Source organism: Ictalurus furcatus, chromosome 2 (genome assembly GCF_023375685.1).
Source record: "Ictalurus furcatus strain D&B chromosome 2, Billie_1.0, whole genome shotgun sequence".
Classification (NCBI taxonomy): Eukaryota; Metazoa; Chordata; class Actinopteri; order Siluriformes; family Ictaluridae; genus Ictalurus; species Ictalurus furcatus.
In genome coordinates, this window is record NC_071256.1 from 29,909,350 (window position 1) to 29,928,653 (window position 19,304).

The following is a 19,304-nucleotide window of genomic DNA, read 5'->3' on the forward strand; positions in this document are numbered from 1 at the left end:
CGAACACTAACACAACAATATGTGTATGTATGTGCGTGTGTGTCTATCCACTGCTCAAGTGACAGTTGTAATAAATGTCAAAACATGAAACACACATAGACACACACACACACACACACTGCAGTATTATTTTCCCACAATCAGAAACCAGTCTTTTAACATTATGTTTGCTCTTAACACCAAACAACACAACCTGAGTCCTGCTAATTTACTGTAGATAATAAAAAAGCTTCTAAACGATCATGGCTCTCCATTTTCTCCCCTCTTATTGAGCGTATTTTCTTTTCCATTCTGTGGTTGTAATAAACATATGGATTAGTAGAGGCTATTAAAGGAACACAGAGAAGCAGCTGTGGCCCCATCAAGAGTTCATTAATTCAGAGAGACTATCTCTCTCTCTCTCTCTCTCTCTCTCTCTCTCTCTCTCTCTCTCTCTCTCTCTCTCTTTCACTTGGACTCTTGACACCTGTAGTGTGCTCTGCGCAGTGTTTACCGATACGTACAATATGAGTGACTATCTATCACGTCAGAGCAGTTCAATATCGAACAGCTGAGGCACACAACTTTGGTGTCTCTCAGACACATGCTTTGTCTTCTCACATCGCTCCTCTGGCCAAATGAACTTTGAGAGCAAGAGCATAGGAGATAAAGTGAAAGTGATTTTTTTTTAAACATAATAGACAGCTCAGTTGTGTAACACCAACAATCTGGAACTTCTGTCCAATCAGATATGAGCCCTTAGCGGTGCAGTGAAGTTGACAAGATCTCTGAAGGTGTGTTTCACCAGAGGAACCTTTCCAGGAACTCTTTCAGAAGCTTAGAGCAGATTTTAGTTCATTTTAATTTCCTGCTCTGGAACAGAGTACAGTTCTGCAAACCAGTAACTATTAGTGAAGCTTATTTGTCTTTTTTCATTTGATTTTGGAGGGCACGTTTAGTTTAGTGGTTAACACGCTTGCCTCGCACCTCTGTGGTTGGTGGTTCGAAACCCATCTCTGCCCTGTGTGCATGGAGTTGTGTGTTCTCCCTGAGTTTCTGGGTTTCCTCTGGGTACTCCGGTTTCCTCCCCCAGTCCAAAGACATGCAATGTAGGCTGACTGGCGTTTCCAAATTGTTTGTAGTGTGTGAATTGTTCCCTGACGTGGGTTGGCACCCCGTCCAGGGTGTCCTTGACCCTGTGCCCTGTGTTCCCTGGGATAGTTTCCAGGCTCCCCCACAACCCTGTGTATGATAAACAGTGTGGAAAATTGATGGATGGCTGGATACCAGAGTTTTTTAACTCCAAGTATCAAAGAGGATTGGATCCATTTACAGTATGCTTCAAATCAAGGTTTGTTATTTATGTCCTCTTAAGGACATTTTTCCTTTCCACTCTTTCCCTATGGTTTGCTCATTGAACAACTTCAGTGAACTTCAGTCTCAACCCCTTTTCTATGTTCTCCGTATTGCTGAAATGTCAATTGTTGTTATTTTATTTATTTTATTTATTTATGGTGATGATCCCTGTAGAACTGTGTAGTTCTCACTCAAGCAACTTGGTCTCATAGGATATCTGTACCATTTCAATTGAACAAGGGTGATCGGGGTGGATTTTGTTTGATTATAAATGAATAAGTGAATGTGTGTGCGCTTGTGCCCTGTGATGGGTTGTCACCTCATGTGTGTTCCCCACCTTGTGTCCAGAGTTCCCTGGGATAGGCTCCAGACTCCGCCGTGAGCCTGTGTAGGATAAGCAGTTCGGAAATAGATGGATGGATGATTGATAGTATCTGATGCTCAGGAACAATATACTGGCTTAGAGCTGTTATATTCACTCATCTGATAGGGACAGGGATATCTGTGCATTTTTTTGCTTTTCTAGACAGTTTGCTGCAGTGTTAGTTGCTACCTTCATTCAGCTAGCAGTTAACTGCTCATGATGAACTTTTACCTTTAAGACGTTTTATCAGGTTACGCATATTATAGAAAGATGCCATAGTTCCTCATCCTGATATGTGCATAGAGCACATTTTTCAGTCTGCTTTATTTTTATGCCATCATTAATCATTTAATACATTCAGATCTGTTATTTTTGCACCCTCTGTTTATTATCATGCCAACATACACTGGTGTCTCATTGTTTATGAGTATGAGTAAATGAGCATGATATCGGACCAATATCCATTAGCAGTACATCACTAACAAGCATCATTGACCCTAAACTTTGCCCTTCAAATTGTTTTATATTGCTATAGATTTGCAGCTGTGATAGCAGTGATCAACATCTTGAGAGTCCTTGAGATAAAGCAGCCTACGTAGGGCTCCACTGCAGAAAGAGCCAATCTGAGTGAGTGTGATAGGAACTCCTAAGCACTAGATCCTAAAAAAAAAAAAAAAAGAAAGTAAAGTGATATTATACACGTTTAACAATCCACCTCACGTTTAAGAGTCCACACTGCTGTTAGCCATGTTTGGGTCATGTAAATGTCATTATGTATTTAACCCTGCCAAGTAATGTTTATACTTACACAACATTAACATCGAAGAGCCAACTGAGCTTTTGTTGGCTTTAACCTTTTGCTTTTTTTCTGGGTGACATTATATGCTCTAAAGCAGTGTGGTAAATCTCAGAGGCAGTTGGACTCTCTGGCTAGTTCTTCCAGCCATGTATTGTAATGATCTTCTTTCTCTGCTTCTTGTTTTCATTCTTCACTTCACTCTTTTCCCCTGTCTTTCTGTAAATCTTTCTCACTCTCACTCATCATGCATTTCACCTACTTTCTTCATTTATTTTTTTTTTTTTTCCAAATTATCTACGTCTTTTATTCAGTCAAACCTTTACCTTTCGAATTCTCACCATCCCCCTTTGTGTTTGAATTTGGGTTTCGTTCATGAAATGTTCTGAAATATGGACTAGCAAAACACATTTTTCAGAGCCTGAGAGGATCGTCAGTGGAGCAGAATTACAGCGGAGGAATGGAGAGTGAGGGCAAGAAAGAAAGATGTTTTTTTTCCATAATCTCTTTACCATGTCCTGCTGGCAGGGTCATGTGATAACCTGCGGATGCCAGCAGGTGTCTCGTACCAGCCGAGTTAGCTGGAGACTTGCCATTTTATCATCAGTGCACCTGACCGTGACAGCTTAGCACTGTCTGTCTGCCGCTTGTATTCATTTACAAGCTCTCTTTCTCTTTTAAAAGTTCAAATATTCCATTTATCGACTGTGATGGTTTTTATTATCATTTTGAAAGTAACCCTAGATGACTATAAGAGAGATTATCTAGCAGTTTGAGTCCTGAGCTGTACTTTAATATAATTTCTCTGCCAGAGATAGGGGTCTCGGTTGGTCTATCAGTGCTCAGTGGTGTGAAATGTTCTGGAAGGATGGCGTTTGTTTTGCTGTAGAAAATGTCTCTCTTGTGCATTGTTCAAAGCTGGGAATTGTTAGTTGGTGTTGAGCTTGTTGTTTGTGAATGCTGTGGAAATATCAAAGCTTCTCTGGTCCCCTCGTGTCAGACTGCAGCTCATTTGAAACCTGTCACTGAGTTCAGCTCTGCAGTAAACCATCTCTGAACCTTTTTTTTTCTTCACTTACTGTATACTTCTTTCCATTGCGGTCTTTCTCTGATCCCTCCACATTCTCACTTTTTTACTGCTCTAAGTCTCTCTGAGAGATTGCTTGAATGAGGGATTTATAGTCAAGGATAGTCTAAAGCATTTATTTTGAGTAATGAGCAATTGTCAAGTGGGTCAGACCAAAAAAATAAATAAATAATCAAGTTTAGTAAACCAACGTCGCATCAACAACAATCAATGTGTACATTTGTCAGCATTTAACTGAAAGGTACAGTGCAGTATTAATGCACAAACAGATTGAAAATACACCTAAAAAAAAAAAAATAGATAAAAATACTGCAATGAAACACATTTACAAATTATGCTTTTACAATACGGTACCGTGCATTAATTTCGACCCCCTTGAACCTTTCCATAATTTGTAGTGTTGCAATCCGGAATCTAAATGGACATAATTGGGATTATATATACATTCCTTTAGAATGGTGAAGAAGAGCTCATTATGATTAGCTCAATTTGTAAGTAGCTGAGTCTATGGCCCTGATTTTATTGTGCTATTTTGCCCTCTAGTGAAATAACAGAGACTAGGTGGGTTTTTTTTTTCTTTCATTTACTGTCCATGAGTTAATTGTAATTTAGAACACCAATCCCTTCTGGGGAAAAAAAAAAAAAAAACCCTCAAACAATATAAACCATCACAGAAATTCTAATACATTTTATACACTAATACACTAAGTTCCACTGCAAACACAATTACAAACCATGTTAAAACCATTACCATTATTGGTCCTTAATGGTATCCACTAGACATTACATGCCACCATTAGAAGGCAGTTCTATTTTCCTTACATTGAGAGTTTCCCCATTTGGAAAAGATTAACATAGAACCTTTCGAAAGCAGAACAATTCACCACCCAAAGAAACAATTGGAGCACATTTTTTCTAAGTGGAACATGTGTGGGAAGCATTTCCTTCTAATTTAGGAGTCCGTGAGTTTTTCAGTTCTGTAAAATCTTGGTGGGAATGCTAGAATTCCAACCAGTGCTGTATCATGAGCTTTTAGGAGTGCAATAATGGCTGCCCCTGTTTTTATGGGGTTGTACATTGCCTATCAGATATTGGGTTTTAAATCTTGACATTTGAGATTTAACATTTGACATTTTGTGTTCTTCAGTGAGACGCTTTTTTGGAGCTTCCACGGTGGTCAGGAATCCAAGCAGTCGGCTGTCTGGCCTGTCTTGTATCCATGTTGCTTTGCTTGCCTTTCCTGTTTGGTATTCCCTCCTTTTGTCCCTGGTCTTAAGGAGAGATGAGAACCCAGAAAGTACACTACAGGAGTATCTTTTAGAAGAGCAAATATAGTGCTTGGTGTAAGAGTGAAATGTATCTCTTTTACAACCACTGCCAAACATAATTAAACATTTAAGGTCCAGAGGTTGCATTTGTAGAGTATTTTATTACACACTGGCATTGTTTTGGATGTTGTTTGTGAGTTGGTTTTGGCAGAGATTAGCGGACAGATGTAATTCCAACCACGCACATTAAAACATCTATCCTCGTTCCACCAGATGTAGGAGCAGCACTCAACAAACCCATCACCATCCTTGTATTTTTCTAACACTTTACTTTTCGTCTCTCCCTCCATTCCCCTCTATTGGGAATAGGACTTCTGGAGTTGAGGTGTATTCAATGGCCGGCAGAGGGGCCTGATAAATTTAATCCTGACAGTGAGGGAACTCTGATTTGAGGATGGGAAGTGAGGGAGATGATTAAATAGAGGTTGTTGTTAATGGAAAGTGGAATATAGGAAGACGTTAGAAAAGAAAAGTGAAAGATCCAGCCTGCAGGGAAAGAAAGCAGTTTAGCCAGATATAGAGCAGATCAGCAAGACCCAGATTCGTATAGTGTGGATGAAAATGTTTAGCTCAAAGCGACGACTCTGAACGTGATACGCAACCTTTTGTGCCATTTGAGTCAGTTGCTCACACAGATTAATCCTAATCATTCATGAAGTTGCACTCACGAGTAGTGTTTCAAGCAGGTCTGAAGGTTTATGTTGGAATTAAAGGACAACTAAGAGATACTGCATTTATGACCAAAACAGTCTAATAGTACAGAAAGTGATTATTCACATATTTACATTTCTTGCAATCACATGTGATGATGAGTAAAATTTCCTTCTAAGTTTTAACCAAGTCAAGGTTTTTTTATTATTATTATTTATGCAGGGCAGGTTGAGGCCATGTTTAGGTCTTTTGCCACAAGGTCTAATCAGGGTCAAGGCAGACGATTTGCTAACTGGCTGTTCAATTGCTGTCGCGTCAGTGTGTTTAGTGCAGGGGTGTCCAATCTTATCCGGGTGCAGGTTTTCATTCCAACCAAGCAGAAGCCACACCTGAGCCTACTGAAAGCCAAGATCAACTGATTAATCAGGTGGAATCGGGTGTGGCTCCTTCTTGGTTGGAACGAAAACCTGCACTCACACCAGAACTTTCCGGATAAGATTGGACACCCCTGGTATAGTGCAATAGCTAGAATGAGTTGTGCAGCACTGGAAGACAAAAAAATAATATAGCAATAAAGAAAAAGAATAATAAAGAGAGAATATGCAGAAAAGAAAATGATCATGGAGGATCACCAGTGCAGGCAGACAACCAGAAAAAAAGACTAAACAAAAAACTTTGTGATACACTGTATATCAATGTCAAGAGGAAAGGGAAATGTATTTTTAAACAGTTTTGTTTGTTTGTTTGTTTGTTTGTTTGTTTACTTTTATGGGTCAGATACTGTACATGATTTCTATCATCAGCCATGTCGATTCGATACACTGACACACTCTGATTTTTATCTGGAAATATAACTGAAAACATCTATTTTAGATATGAATATTGTGCAATTTGTTTGGGCATGAAGGAAATCAGTTTTAAAGTTAAAAGTTCTTAGTGTAGTTTTAGCCAAGATATCGCAAATGAACCTGATCTCATGAGAAATGTATGTGAATTCAAACAAGTTAGAGCAAAGTGCTTGAATTCTGTTCTCTTTCATTTAATCTTGGACATAAGAAGTTAAATTATGAATGTTATCTTCAAGTCAAATAGAGGAAGGGAGGGAGGGAGGGAGAGATGGAAAAGCTTCAATTAATTACTTATTCTTATATTTAATGGGTTTAGCTTAGCCAGCATACTAAGGTAACAACCAAATGATAGTTAAAGATGGCGATAATTAAAGGCATTTCTCAAGGTTATACATAGCAGATAACTTAAGAATATTATATAATACTAATTATACAAATGGGATGTAATAGGGGAATGGCTGTTTTACAAGCGGGTAGATTTTTGTCTTTTTTATGGTGATGGCATTACATCGCAAACCTGCTTAAATGAAACCCCGATCATACAAATCGTTACGAATTTGCAATTGAGACCACGTTACACAAACTATTACCTGGCCTAAAGCTCTGATCTGATCTGTAAATGTTATATATTGTTGCTAAACAAAGCTGTAGGTCTGCAAGTGCACTTCTGCTTGTGTGGTCATTTAAAACATTTAGGACCTTAGCATTGCATCAACCTTCAGGCCTCTGAGTTACCGGAAGGCTTTACAATATTTCTGTTCCAATGTGGTCTTCTAAGCCTGGAGACTTCTGACACTTAATTTTGCTTTCTCTATGTCACTGTTTTTCTCTCCCTCTGTCTCTCTCTCTCTCTATCTTTCTAACTCTATCTTGTTTATACTTGTCATGGATTAAAAGAAAAAAGATAAGGACAAGATAAAGATCAAGAATATGATAAGCCCACCATCACCATACTTGCTCTTTGCCCGCTGATTATATTTGTGTTTAACTGGTTGTAGTTTTATTAGTTACTGTAACTGCCTATTACGTTTTCAAAAAAAAAAATCTGGAGAGCTGCCATGTACATTTGCATTACTATTATTGTATGCAAAAGAAACTATCATTCTAATCAGCAATCACATTATATACAGACATTTTGATAAACTGGCCAGCCATTTGAAAATAAATTCCCATTGTTCTTTGTTGCAGCCCTTTGTACAGGATGATGTTAATGACGAACATCAGGAAATCCCCAACCAAATCAATGTTCTAATGTGTCAGTAATGGTTATGGTCGTGTGCGGGCCTAAGCTAGCAATCCATGAACTGAAATAATAATGATAATGTCATATCATTATGTTTATCTGATTTGCATTTCAAAGCTAATTGGGCATTATTTAAAAAGAAAATGGCTTGTACTTATCCACAGCTAGTGGAATTGTGGTGATAAGTCATGGTGTAACTAATTAGTTAATTAACTATTAACTAATCCTGTCAGTGCAACAGCATAGAGCAATGGCATACACTTACCACTTTATTAGAAATACCTGTACACCTGCACATTTATACAGTTATGCAGGTCAAGAGCTTCAGTTAATGTTCATATCAAACATCAAAATGCAAAAAAAAAAAAAAAAAAAAAAGTGTGATCTCTGGGACTTTAATGGTGGCATGGGTTTCGGTACCAGAAAGGCTGGTTTGAGTATTTCAGAAACTGATGATCTCATGAGAATTTCACAAAACAGTGTTTCCACAGATTTTAACCTTGAGTGAGTGACAGTACTGTGGTTGGGAAAGTCTTATTGATAAGTGAGGTCAGAGGAAAATACCCAAATTTGAACTGCCAGGAAGGATTTAATAGCACATATGATCACTCACAGAAAAGCACCTGGCCTTTTTCCAGTCTTCAACTGGAAAGGTAGGTTGCATACTGTTTCCTAATTAATTGAGGGTTTCAACTTGCAAGCTTAAAACATTCTAGCTCTGTATGGAGCTGAACAAATGTTACAGCAAAGAAATATAATGTAATATAATATAATATAATTTTACCACACGGAGCTTGCACATATGACATGTACACAGTTTTTGATTCATGGCTTGTGTACTAATAAACGCTCTATAAACACTCTAATAAATTGTGTAAATAAACTTATCATAAAATATTAAAATAAAATGTAAAAAATGTTAAATTAACATTTAACATTAAAAATATAAAAGAGAGTCAACAATGTTCAGTATGGCAAGCTCTACACTCTTTCTTCCTGGACACAGAAAAGCTCGCTCTGTTGCAAGCTTAAAAAAAAATCTATATCCACAGAACTAAAGTAATGGTTCCTCCAATAGTTCCTGGGTTAACAACAACAACAACAAAAAACTTCCTTCAGTGGAACAACACCTTACAGTGTACTGTCTCTCACTTGTTCAGTTACGTGAAACAAAACTACATGTACACAGTTTCTCATATTCCCAGAACTGCTGCTTACAGGAGGTTTTTGGTTTTCACACAATTCTGTGTAACCTCTGGAGACTGTTGAGATCAGCAGTTTTATGAATACTCAAACCAGCCAGTCTAGCACCAACAACCATGCCATGGTCAAAGTCACTGAGTTCACAGTATTTCATTCTGATGTTTGATGTGAACGTTAACTAAAGCGCTTGACCTGTATCTGTATGTTTTGTTGCCACATGAAGGACTTAAAAACCGCGGAGATGGCATTGGACAGTAATACAATGATGGCTTAGGACTACAACTGCTATGCTAGCTTTAGGACTGCAATTGCCACGAACAGTTTTGCACTCAAGTCTCCACAGTGAACAGTCAAGTCAAGTCAATTCAAGTGGCTTTTATTGTCATTTCAACCATATACAGCTGGTACAGTACACAGTGAAACGAAACAGCGTTCCTCCAGGACCATGGTGCTACATAAAATAACACACGTAACACATGAGACGACACAGAACTAAATAAGACCTTCACATTTCTACATAAAATGCACGTGCAAACGTGTGCAAACAACACAAGACAGTACAGTAGCTACTAAAACAGGACAATGGGCACAGTAAGTGACAGTGTAGCGCTGACCAGGACACAGTTCTAGTGTGAAAGTGTCAGATATAACAGGTAGTGCAAAAAGATAACAATATAATTTAAAAAATGCTGCAAATATAAACATAACATACTATGACATAGTATTCAGCAGATTAGCTTATACCATATGTGAACGTAGCAGCCAGGTAAAGAGTATAGTGGTGACAAGAAATTAAACATAATATTGTTATAAGTACGTTAGCAGCAAAACTACAGTAATACGGTAAGGTAGTCAGTACAGAAATGTGCAAAAATTGCAAGGGGAATGGGATGGTGTTCAGATCAGTTCCGTATGAGTGTGTGTGTGAGTGTGTGTGTGTGTGTGTTTATGTGTGTGTGCTGGTGGCTTTGTGGATGCAGCGTGTGGTGTAACTGTCTACAATGGAGGGAAGAGAGACTTTAATGATTTTCTCAGCTGTCCTCACTATAAGCTGCAGGGTCTTGCGATACGATGCAATTTCCAGACCAGTCAGGGATGCTCTCATTGGTTCCTCTGTAGAACGTGGTGAGGATGAGAGGTAGGAGATGGGATGGACTTTCTTAGTTACAGAGCTGGTGTTGAGGGATTTCTGTGAGGTTCTCCGCCAGGTGAACTTCAAGGACTTTGGTGTTCTTGCTGATCTCCACGGAGGAGCCATGGATATTCAGTGGAGAGTGGTCACTTTGCGCTCTCCTGAAGTCAACAACCATCTCTTTTGTTTTGTCCACATTCAGAGACAGGTTGTAGGCTCTGCACCAGTCTGTTAGCTCTTGCACGTCCTCTCTGTATACACTGTAGACCCACCACAGTCGTGTCATCTGCAAACTTGATGTGATTGATGCTGTGCGTAGCTGCACAGTCGTGAGTCAGCAGAGTGAACAACAGTGGACTGAGCACACAGCCCTGGGGAGCACCACTGCTCAGTGTGGTGCTGCTGGAGATACTGTTCCAGATCCGGACTGACTGAGGTCTCCCAGTCAGGAAGTTCATGTTCCAGTGGATAACTTCGTGTGAAAACTATAATTGCACTTCTTGACCATGTAGTATACAGTTATAGAAGGGAATTATGTATAATTGCACTATCCGGGGTCACCCAGATGAGGACGGGTTCCCTTTTGAGTCTGGTTCCTCTCAAGGTTCCTCATTTCGTCTTGGGGAGTTTTTCCTTACTACCGTCGCCTCTGACTTGCTCATTAGGGATAAATTCATAGATTTCAAAATTCCTGTCGTTAATGTATTTATTTCTGTAAAGCTGCTTTGTGACAACATCCATCATTTTATACAAATAAAACTGAATCGAATTGAATTGAATTGATTGTATAATTGCATTTATAAGCAGGTGTACAGATGTTACTAATAAAGTGGCGGATGAATTTATATGCACAGTCTATTGGAACAGCTTACATGATTTAATTTAAATTAATAAAGTAGGATTGGATTCTTAAAAAGCACGTACACTTTTCACTGATGTGTTCCTCATCCTCAGTTTAAGTTTCTGTGTGTCGCTGTTCTAAACTCAGTTTAAATGTTGGTCTCATAACAGCACAGTACATTTGAGTTATTAAGTTATATCTGTTTGTTCTTTTTAATGTAATGTTGTGCATTTCACAAGTAGGCGCATTTGTCTGTAGAACTGTGGGTAGTGCTGACTGAGGCTTATTCACCTGCAAAGACAGTGAGATTATATCAGGACAAGCATCACTGAGGCCATTCGGAGGTCAGTGCTAAGAAGCTTAGATTTCAGTCAATCGACCTTTACCTGATCATAGGACAGCAGTGTGAAACGGCAGCTAAAATGAAAGCTGCAAGGTATGCAGTCCCCCGTGCACCTGAACATCACATGCAGGAGCAGTTGCTCAAACAGCTCGACTCTCAGGGAATCTGTTCTGCAATTCTGCAAGAAAAGGCATTTTCAAAGGTCAAAAGGTCATCCTCCTGGCGTCTTTATCAAACCTAGTTCTTCTTAAACCTATGTGTGGTTTTCTGTTACTGAATGTAGTGCCAGTGGTCTTAATAGGGCCGATCCCTTAAGCCACAAACATTTTATTTCAAAAAGTCAAATCCTCCCACATTCCAAAATTATGCCTGCAAACGGATTGGCTATGAATGAATAAATGAATGAATTAACATTAAGGGGAAAACGCCTGTGGGGAAAATGCAGGAAAAAAACATAGAAGGCTGAATACAGCAGCAGAAATGATATAGGCAACACAATTTAAATGATAAGCATAATCCGGTTTATAAAGAAGATTCTCAAATAAACCTTAAATTAAACGTAACTAGAATTTAAATAATGTGCTTAAACAAAATAAAATGCTTTATTTAATATTTTGTGACTGGCAATTTTTGAATATAGTGTTGCTGAAAAGTAATTAAAGCTCTCTTGATGCCCTTATAACTCTGACTCAAGCCCAAATCTCTTTAAATCCTAAAAATGCCGCTATGGAGGACTACCGTGAGACACTGCTAGCACTGCACTAGCAGAATATATCTAATCGCATTGCTTATCAAAGTTTCACAACACTTCCAGCCTGTCAGGTCATCTCAGTGCAAGAGCGCAGTTTCCATCACAGGATAGACAATATACTGAGGACGGCTGCAACATGCAAGACATGCAAGACATGAAACAAAATCTCTGGTGGCACATTTTAGAGGTGTGCAATGAAGGCAGGGAGGAAATGAACCTAAGATGATGGTAGTAGTGGTAAATCAAGAAGAGGAAGATTCCGAGGTTCCTGAGAACTGAAATCGTTGTAGCAGCATTAGACGTTACACAGTGCGTATGTGGAGATGGCTGTGCCTGTGTGTAGGAGTGCGGGACTGTGTTTCTGAGGAAAATTGCATATTGCACATCTCATTTCTGCCGAATGAGGAACTGGGTTTCAGCTCCACATTTTAAAAAAGCATTCACACAAACCATAGACAGACATCTTCGGTTTCCCTGCGCTAATATTTATACATTTATCACTCCACTTACCTTATTCTTTTATGTCACTCCTTAGAATCAGTTAAATGTATAATTCACTGACTGAACTCGCTCTTTTTCTCTTTGTCTCTCTCGCTCTCAAACACGCTCTCTGTCTACTGTATCTCTCTCTCTTTATATCTAGCTGCAAAAATGGCAATGAGCAGCATCCTGAACGCTGATGACATCAAGAAAGCCCTGGATGCATTCAAAGGTAAAGAATGCATTTATTCTTTCATCATCACATTTGGCCAGTCACATTCTTACAACAGATTCATCTTTGCAACAGATTATGGCCTTCAAGGGAGAATCACACTTATAGTGCTGTGAAAAAGTATTTGCCGCCATGCTGGTTTCTTCTGTTTTTGTGTATATCTCATACGAAATAGTTTTACACCTTCAGACGAAATACAACATAAAACAAAGGCAACCTGAGTAAACACACAATACAGTTTTTATTTTTTATTTTTACTGAAGCAAAAAAGATCAGTTTTTCACTTACTTCTAGGACCTGGGCTTACTCCTATGCTTTGCATCCTTGTCTTGCTGCATAATCCAGTTGCACTTGAGTTTCAACTTACGGACTGAAGACCGGACATTCTCCTTTAGGATTTTCTGGTAGAGAGCAGAATTCATGTTTCCCTCAATTACTGCAAGTTGTGCAGGCCCTGAAGCAGCAAAGCATCCCCACACCATCACATTTCCACCACCATGCTTGATTGTAGGTATGATGTTCTTTTTGTGGAATTCTGTGTTTGGTTTATGCCAGATGTAACGGGACCCCTGTCTACCAAACAGTTCCACTTTCAACTCATCAATCCACAGAACATTCTCCCAAAAGGTTTGAGAATCATTAAGGTGTCTTTTGGCAAAATTCAGACGAGCCTTAATGTTCTTCTGGGTTAGCAGTGGTTTTCACCTCGCCACTCTTCCATGGATGCCATTTTTGCCCAGTGTCTTTCTGATAGTGGAGTCATGAACAGTGACCTTTATTGATGCAAGAGAGGCCTGTAGGTCCTTTGATGTTGTTCTTGGCTCTTTTGTGAATTGCTGGATGAGTCATCGATGTGCTCTTGGAGAAATTTTGGAAGGTCAGCCACTTCTGGGAAGGTTCACTCCAGTTTGCTCCAATTTTTCTATTTGGAGATAATGGCTCTCACTGTGGTTCTTTGGAGTCCCAGAGCCTTTGAAATAGCTTTGTAACCCTTCCCAGACTGATGTGTTTCAATCACCTTCTTCCTCATCTTTTCTGGAATTTTGTTACTGCGTAAGACCTTTTAACCAACTTCATGCTGTTCAAAAAGTTCTATTTAAGTGGTGATTTGATTGAACAGGGTTTGCAGTAATCAGGCCTGGTTGTGTCTAATCCAGCTGAACCCCATTATGAATGCAGTTTCACAGAATTGGTGAATTAATAACTACAGGGGCAAATAAATTTTCACACAGGCCCAGTTGGTATTAGATAACTTTTTTGTTTCAGTAAATAGTATTATCATTTAAAAACTGTATTGTGTGTTTACTCAGGTTGCCTTTGTCTTATCTTAGATTCTGTTTTCATTTCTGAAACAATCTAGTATGAGATATACACAAAAACAGAAGAAATCAGGATAGGGCAAATTATTTTTCACAGCACCGTAATAGTGATGTTTAGCCATTTAGGCTTCACCTATGCCTGTGAAGATGGTTTTCTTCAATCTTCTGCATGAAATGGACTGTGAAGTGGACACATTCATTTCATAAGACCAGTAGTTCTGTAACGATTTCCCAAGTTACTATAAAATGAAAACTAATTGAAGGATTCAATTTGCAAACAATATTCCCATTACTATAATCAAATTTTATGATATTGTTGTAGCTGCTGACTCATTTGACCATAAGAAGTTCTTCGAGATGGTGGGGCTGAAGGCAAAATCAGCTGATGACGTGAAGAAGGCTTTCCATGTACTGGATGCTGACAACAGCGGCTTTATAGAGGAAGAGGAGCTAAAGTGAGATGTGCACATACACATACACGCATAGGTTTAATTTCTTCAATCAGTATGTGTTTAGGGTTGATTTACAATGACTCTGATATGTGTGTGTGATGTGAATGAAGATTCGTGCTGAAGGGCTTTGCTACCAATGGAAGAGATCTGACTGATAAAGAAACCAAAGCCTTCTTAAAGGCAGCTGATAAAGATGGAGACGGCAAGATTGGAGTGGAAGGTGAGATATGCAACATGGCAGGAGATTAATACAACAGCTGGGTGCTAGGCTGTTTTACAATTAAAGCCCCTGACAGCTTATTTTCCTAGTTAGCTTTTTACTATCATTTTTCTATCGAGTTGTTAAGATGTCGGTCTGTCAATTTCAGAGACATTGGAGGTAAGATGGCATGATGTCAGGTAATACTATTGTATGTACAAATAAAAATTAGGAACATGCGTATGTCAGATCCTTCTTTACACCAGCCACAGAAGCTGAACTGACTTCACTCTTTGTCTTTGTTCTGAGGAATAAAGAAATGTACAAGCATGTATTAGCTAGATTCAAGAACTGAAGAAAAAGCTCATCGAATTTACTTCATTCAAATGCGTACATCAGTTCCACGTGATTGAATTGAGTTACATTAGCATAATTTGTTTTCGTACATCCAACGTGATTTCATCATATATTTTCAATGGCCTGAATAAAATCAAACTCCACACTGTAAACCTGAGCATCAAACCCAGGATCAAACCCAGGCATTCTGCAACTGCCACATTACCACTGCACTATTATACCACACACTTTATAAGCATGTTCATTTAAATACTTTAGTTATAGTACCTGTTAGTGCCAACATCCCCACAAGATTTCATCATGTAATTGGTTGATATGAATACTATGTGAATTGATCACGCTCAATTAGAAAGTTGTTTAAATGACATTTAGCATAAGCAATGAAATCACGTTTTGATGAGAAATCTAATACAGTGGGGGGAAATAAGTATTGAACAGGTTAACATTTTTTTTCAGTAAATATATTTCCTATGAGGTGATTCACATGAAATTTTCACCAGACATCAGTATTAACTCAAGAAATCTGGAAATATAAAGAATTCATAATATTAAAGTCCATAAATGAAGTTATGTGTAATAAAGTGCAATGACACAGGAAAAAAAGTATTGAACACACTAACTGAAAGCAGGGATACAGTCAGACTTTGCTTTCCTTAAAATAACTTAGTTCCTGTCTAACACTCAGTCTCGGCTGAGGAAGATAAGACTGGTTGGTGTAACTTGCTGGTGTAACTGACCCCATTTGAAAGTATGTTGTTTCATAAACATTGAAATATTCTGAAATATCAAAGGTATCACTTATTCCTTACCATGTGAAAAAGCAAAAAAAAAAAAAAAATATTATAATGGTGGGATCTGGAAAGTAGATAGAATAGATAGAATGTAAAAGATAGATAGAATGATTTCATAATTACTATCATACTTTAACTTTTAATCTTTGTATAAGAATTAACGAAAACTCTCTCTCTCTCTCTCTCTCTCTTCAGAGTTTGCTGCTCTTGTCCATGAGTAAACAATACTGTCCTGGCCGTCCCTTGCACTAATGACTCCTGACACACACACACACACACACACACACACACACACACACACACACACACACTGTACATTTTCACTCACCTCCTACAATCATGCTATTTATTTTTTTTCCTTTTTTTATTTTATACAAATGTGTGTTTGTGTTAGTGTACATGTACATATACAAATACAACTCTAGCATATGTACATACACACAGATCTGGTTTATTGTTTCTATTATTTCTATTATTTCTATTGTATAGGTATTTATGGAAATAATTTTCTTTCATTCTTTCTTTGATGTTACTCATGCTACTTGTGCTGCAATGTTAATTTGAATTTCCCCTACATGGGATCAATAAAGGTACATCTTATCTTACCTTATCTCTTACTGTACAGGAGAAGAGGTGCAAACCTTCATCTTGGAAGTATGTACAGTAGCTACTTTAAGAGGAATAGCCCACCCCCTTCATATGTATTAATCTGCATTCCATTTTCTTTCTTTCTTTCTCTTCTCCTTTTATCATTTGATTGATTGTTCTTTCCTCCACTTCTTGGCATTGCTTTGCCCTTGTCCTGTCTCCATCTCTCCCTGATACAGAGCTGTTGTGAAATACACCAAATGAAGGAGGTCAAACTGTGAAAGAAAAAAATAAAAGACAATATGCCTCGAGGGCTTTGACTCACTGTGGATTTTTGCCATCTGTCCTTATGTTGTTTATAGTTTTTGTCACATATAATGTACTAATCTTATAGATCTTTAGAGCAAGAGAGAGAATGAGAGCTAGAGAGAGAGGGAGAGAGAGAGAACAAGAGAGAGAGACAAAGAGAGAGAGTTAGGTAAGTATGGAATACATTGTATTGGGTATGTTTAGCAATACACACATTCAATTGGAAGTGTTTTGTTTTGTGGCTTTATTGCCCTGTCGCCAGGCCAGAAAACAAAGTGACTGTCAAACAAGCTAGTATCATCTAACAACATCTAACATCTATCAAGCTAGTATCATCTAGAGACAGAGAGAGAGAGCGCGCTTGATTAGGAAACCTGATCTGTCCAGCACAAAACATCCATCCATCCATCCATCTTCTACCGCTTACTCCTTCTTCAGCGTCATGGGAACCTGGACCCTATCCCAGGGAGCATTGGGCACAAGGCGGGGTACACCCTGGACAGGGTTCCAGTCCATCACAGGGCACAATCACATACACACTCACACCCATTCATATACTATGGACACTTTAGACACACCAATTAGCCTACCATGCACGTCTTTGGACGGAAACCGGTCTTTGGGAGGAAACCAGAGTACCCTGAGGAAACCCCCACGGCACGGGGAGAACATGCCCAGCAGGAATCAAACCCCAGATCCTGGGGGTGTGAGGCGAACGTGCTAACCACTAAGCCACCGTTCACCCCAGCACAAAACACTGCTCCCTAAATCACTCTCATTCACATCACCTCAGGAATTCAGATGTTTGTAGAAAGTCAATATTTAATCTAGAAACAGCACTCATACCAAACTAACCATGTTTTTAAATAGCTGTAGGATATATCATGTGGGAATAGCTATAATCTGAGTAATTAATTTAACCTTACTGATTGGAGTTTAATTCTTACAGTCAGTGCTCTCAAAGCCTCCAGTGAACAAATGGAAAACTATATCAAATTTAGACCTGTGTGACATACAAGCAACAAAATAGTCTTTTATGTGGGAACAAAAGGAGATTTCTATGTAGTATTTAAATCCCTATCTGTCAACCCTGCTGAAAAAACAACAGAAACCCTCATAGAATTTGTAATGGTATAAGTGGTTATAATGGGAATCGTATTGGTTTTAATGGAAACTGTATTGGTCCCCATGGTGGCTTATTGGTTAGCATGTATGCCTCACACCTCCAAGGATGGGGGTGCGATTCCTGCTGTCACCCTGTGTGTGTGGAAATTGTATGTCCTCCCCGTGCATCGGGGGTTTTCTCTGGGTACTCCGGTTTCCTCCCCCAGGCCAAAGACATGCGTTGTAGGCATCCCTGTCCAGGGTGTCCCCTGCCTTGTGCCCCTTGGATGTAATGGTCCCTGTGGGTCTCTACTTGTAATTTGTTGCCTTCTGTTGGTGGCATGTTATGTCTATTGGATAACATTAAGGACCTATGCCCTTAATACATCCTACTACGTAATGGGAATTATTTGGTAATGGTTTGAATGGCTAACAGTTGATGGTTTGTAATGGTATTTGTAGTGGAAACCATTACAATTTCTGTGATGGTTTCTATTGGGTTTTTTTTCAGCAGGGAACACTTTGGATACATATGCGTGTAGAATGTTTTTCATTTGACTATTCTAGACTATTTTAGACTGTTAATTAAGTAATTGACACTAAATTAAATTCTGCAGTGAACAAAAAAAAAACATATTAAAGAAATCAAAATGATTTTACTTTTTAAAATCCCAACAATTTTACTTCTGAAACTATGTACTTTCTTGGCATCTTGGCAACCAGCTTTATGAGGGAGGCTTCCCTTAAAGTTCTCAAATAGATCCAGCTCCTCATTGTGTCTCCTAAATTCTAAATTAATTCTACTTGTTTGAGGAAACTACTAATTACTTATTTAAAATCCATTTTGATTTAGAATGAAATTTTTATTAATCCTCTCAGAAATTGTGTGATTAGCTCATGTTAGCTATGCTATGAACATTTAAGAATGACTAAAAACACTCAGAAATCTTGTCAGCATACGTTAGCTAGCTAGCATTAGCAGTGAAACTTATAAACATTTAATGATGTTAATAAAGTTAGTTCATGTTAGCTATGCCATGAACATTTAAGAATAAAAAAAATCCTCTCAGAAGCCCTGTCAAGTTAATCATGTTAGCCAACTAGCATTAGCAGTCATGATTATGAACATTTAAGTATGACTTAAAACTTCTGTCAGAAATCTTGTCAGGTTAGCTAGCTAGCATTACCAGGTAGTAGTATTTACATTCATGAATATGACTTACAAATCCTGTCAGAAATCTTATCAAGGTGTTTATCCTATGGAAAACCCTTTGTCAGTAATGGCTCAAACAAACAGCAAGCAAAAACTCAACAAACATTTACACCCATACACAGCACACACGAAGAGAAAAGAATATCATATTATTAAATGGTGCTAAATATCTTAATAACTGTGCTTTAAAGACACTTCTGTCAGAACCTCTGTTTCAGTATGAATTAAATTGCGCAAAAGAAATGATAATAACGTGACTATTTTATTAAGGAAGTCGAGGGCTCATAACACAGATAAACCACAAGCATTCATAAAATGATCAGCGGCTATGAGGAATA

General features: G+C 38.4%; 1 protein-coding gene across 2 annotated transcripts in view; it reads left to right on the top strand.

The window, feature by feature from the left end:
• pvalb6 (parvalbumin 6) overlaps positions 1-17,222 on the top strand; it is a 48,651-nt gene extending 31,429 nt beyond the window's left edge. For both annotated transcript variants that reach the window (XM_053613555.1, XM_053613559.1), the window contains exons 2-5: positions 12,566-12,634; positions 14,276-14,408; positions 14,516-14,625; positions 15,948-17,222. In XM_053613555.1, the coding sequence (XP_053469530.1) occupies positions 12,574-12,634; positions 14,276-14,408; positions 14,516-14,625; positions 15,948-15,973 (330 nt within the window). In that variant the 5' untranslated portion in view covers positions 12,566-12,573 and the 3' untranslated portion in view covers positions 15,974-17,222. The remainder of the gene's footprint in view (positions 1-12,565; positions 12,635-14,275; positions 14,409-14,515; positions 14,626-15,947) is intronic.
• Positions 17,223-19,304: the final 2,082 nt, after the last annotated feature.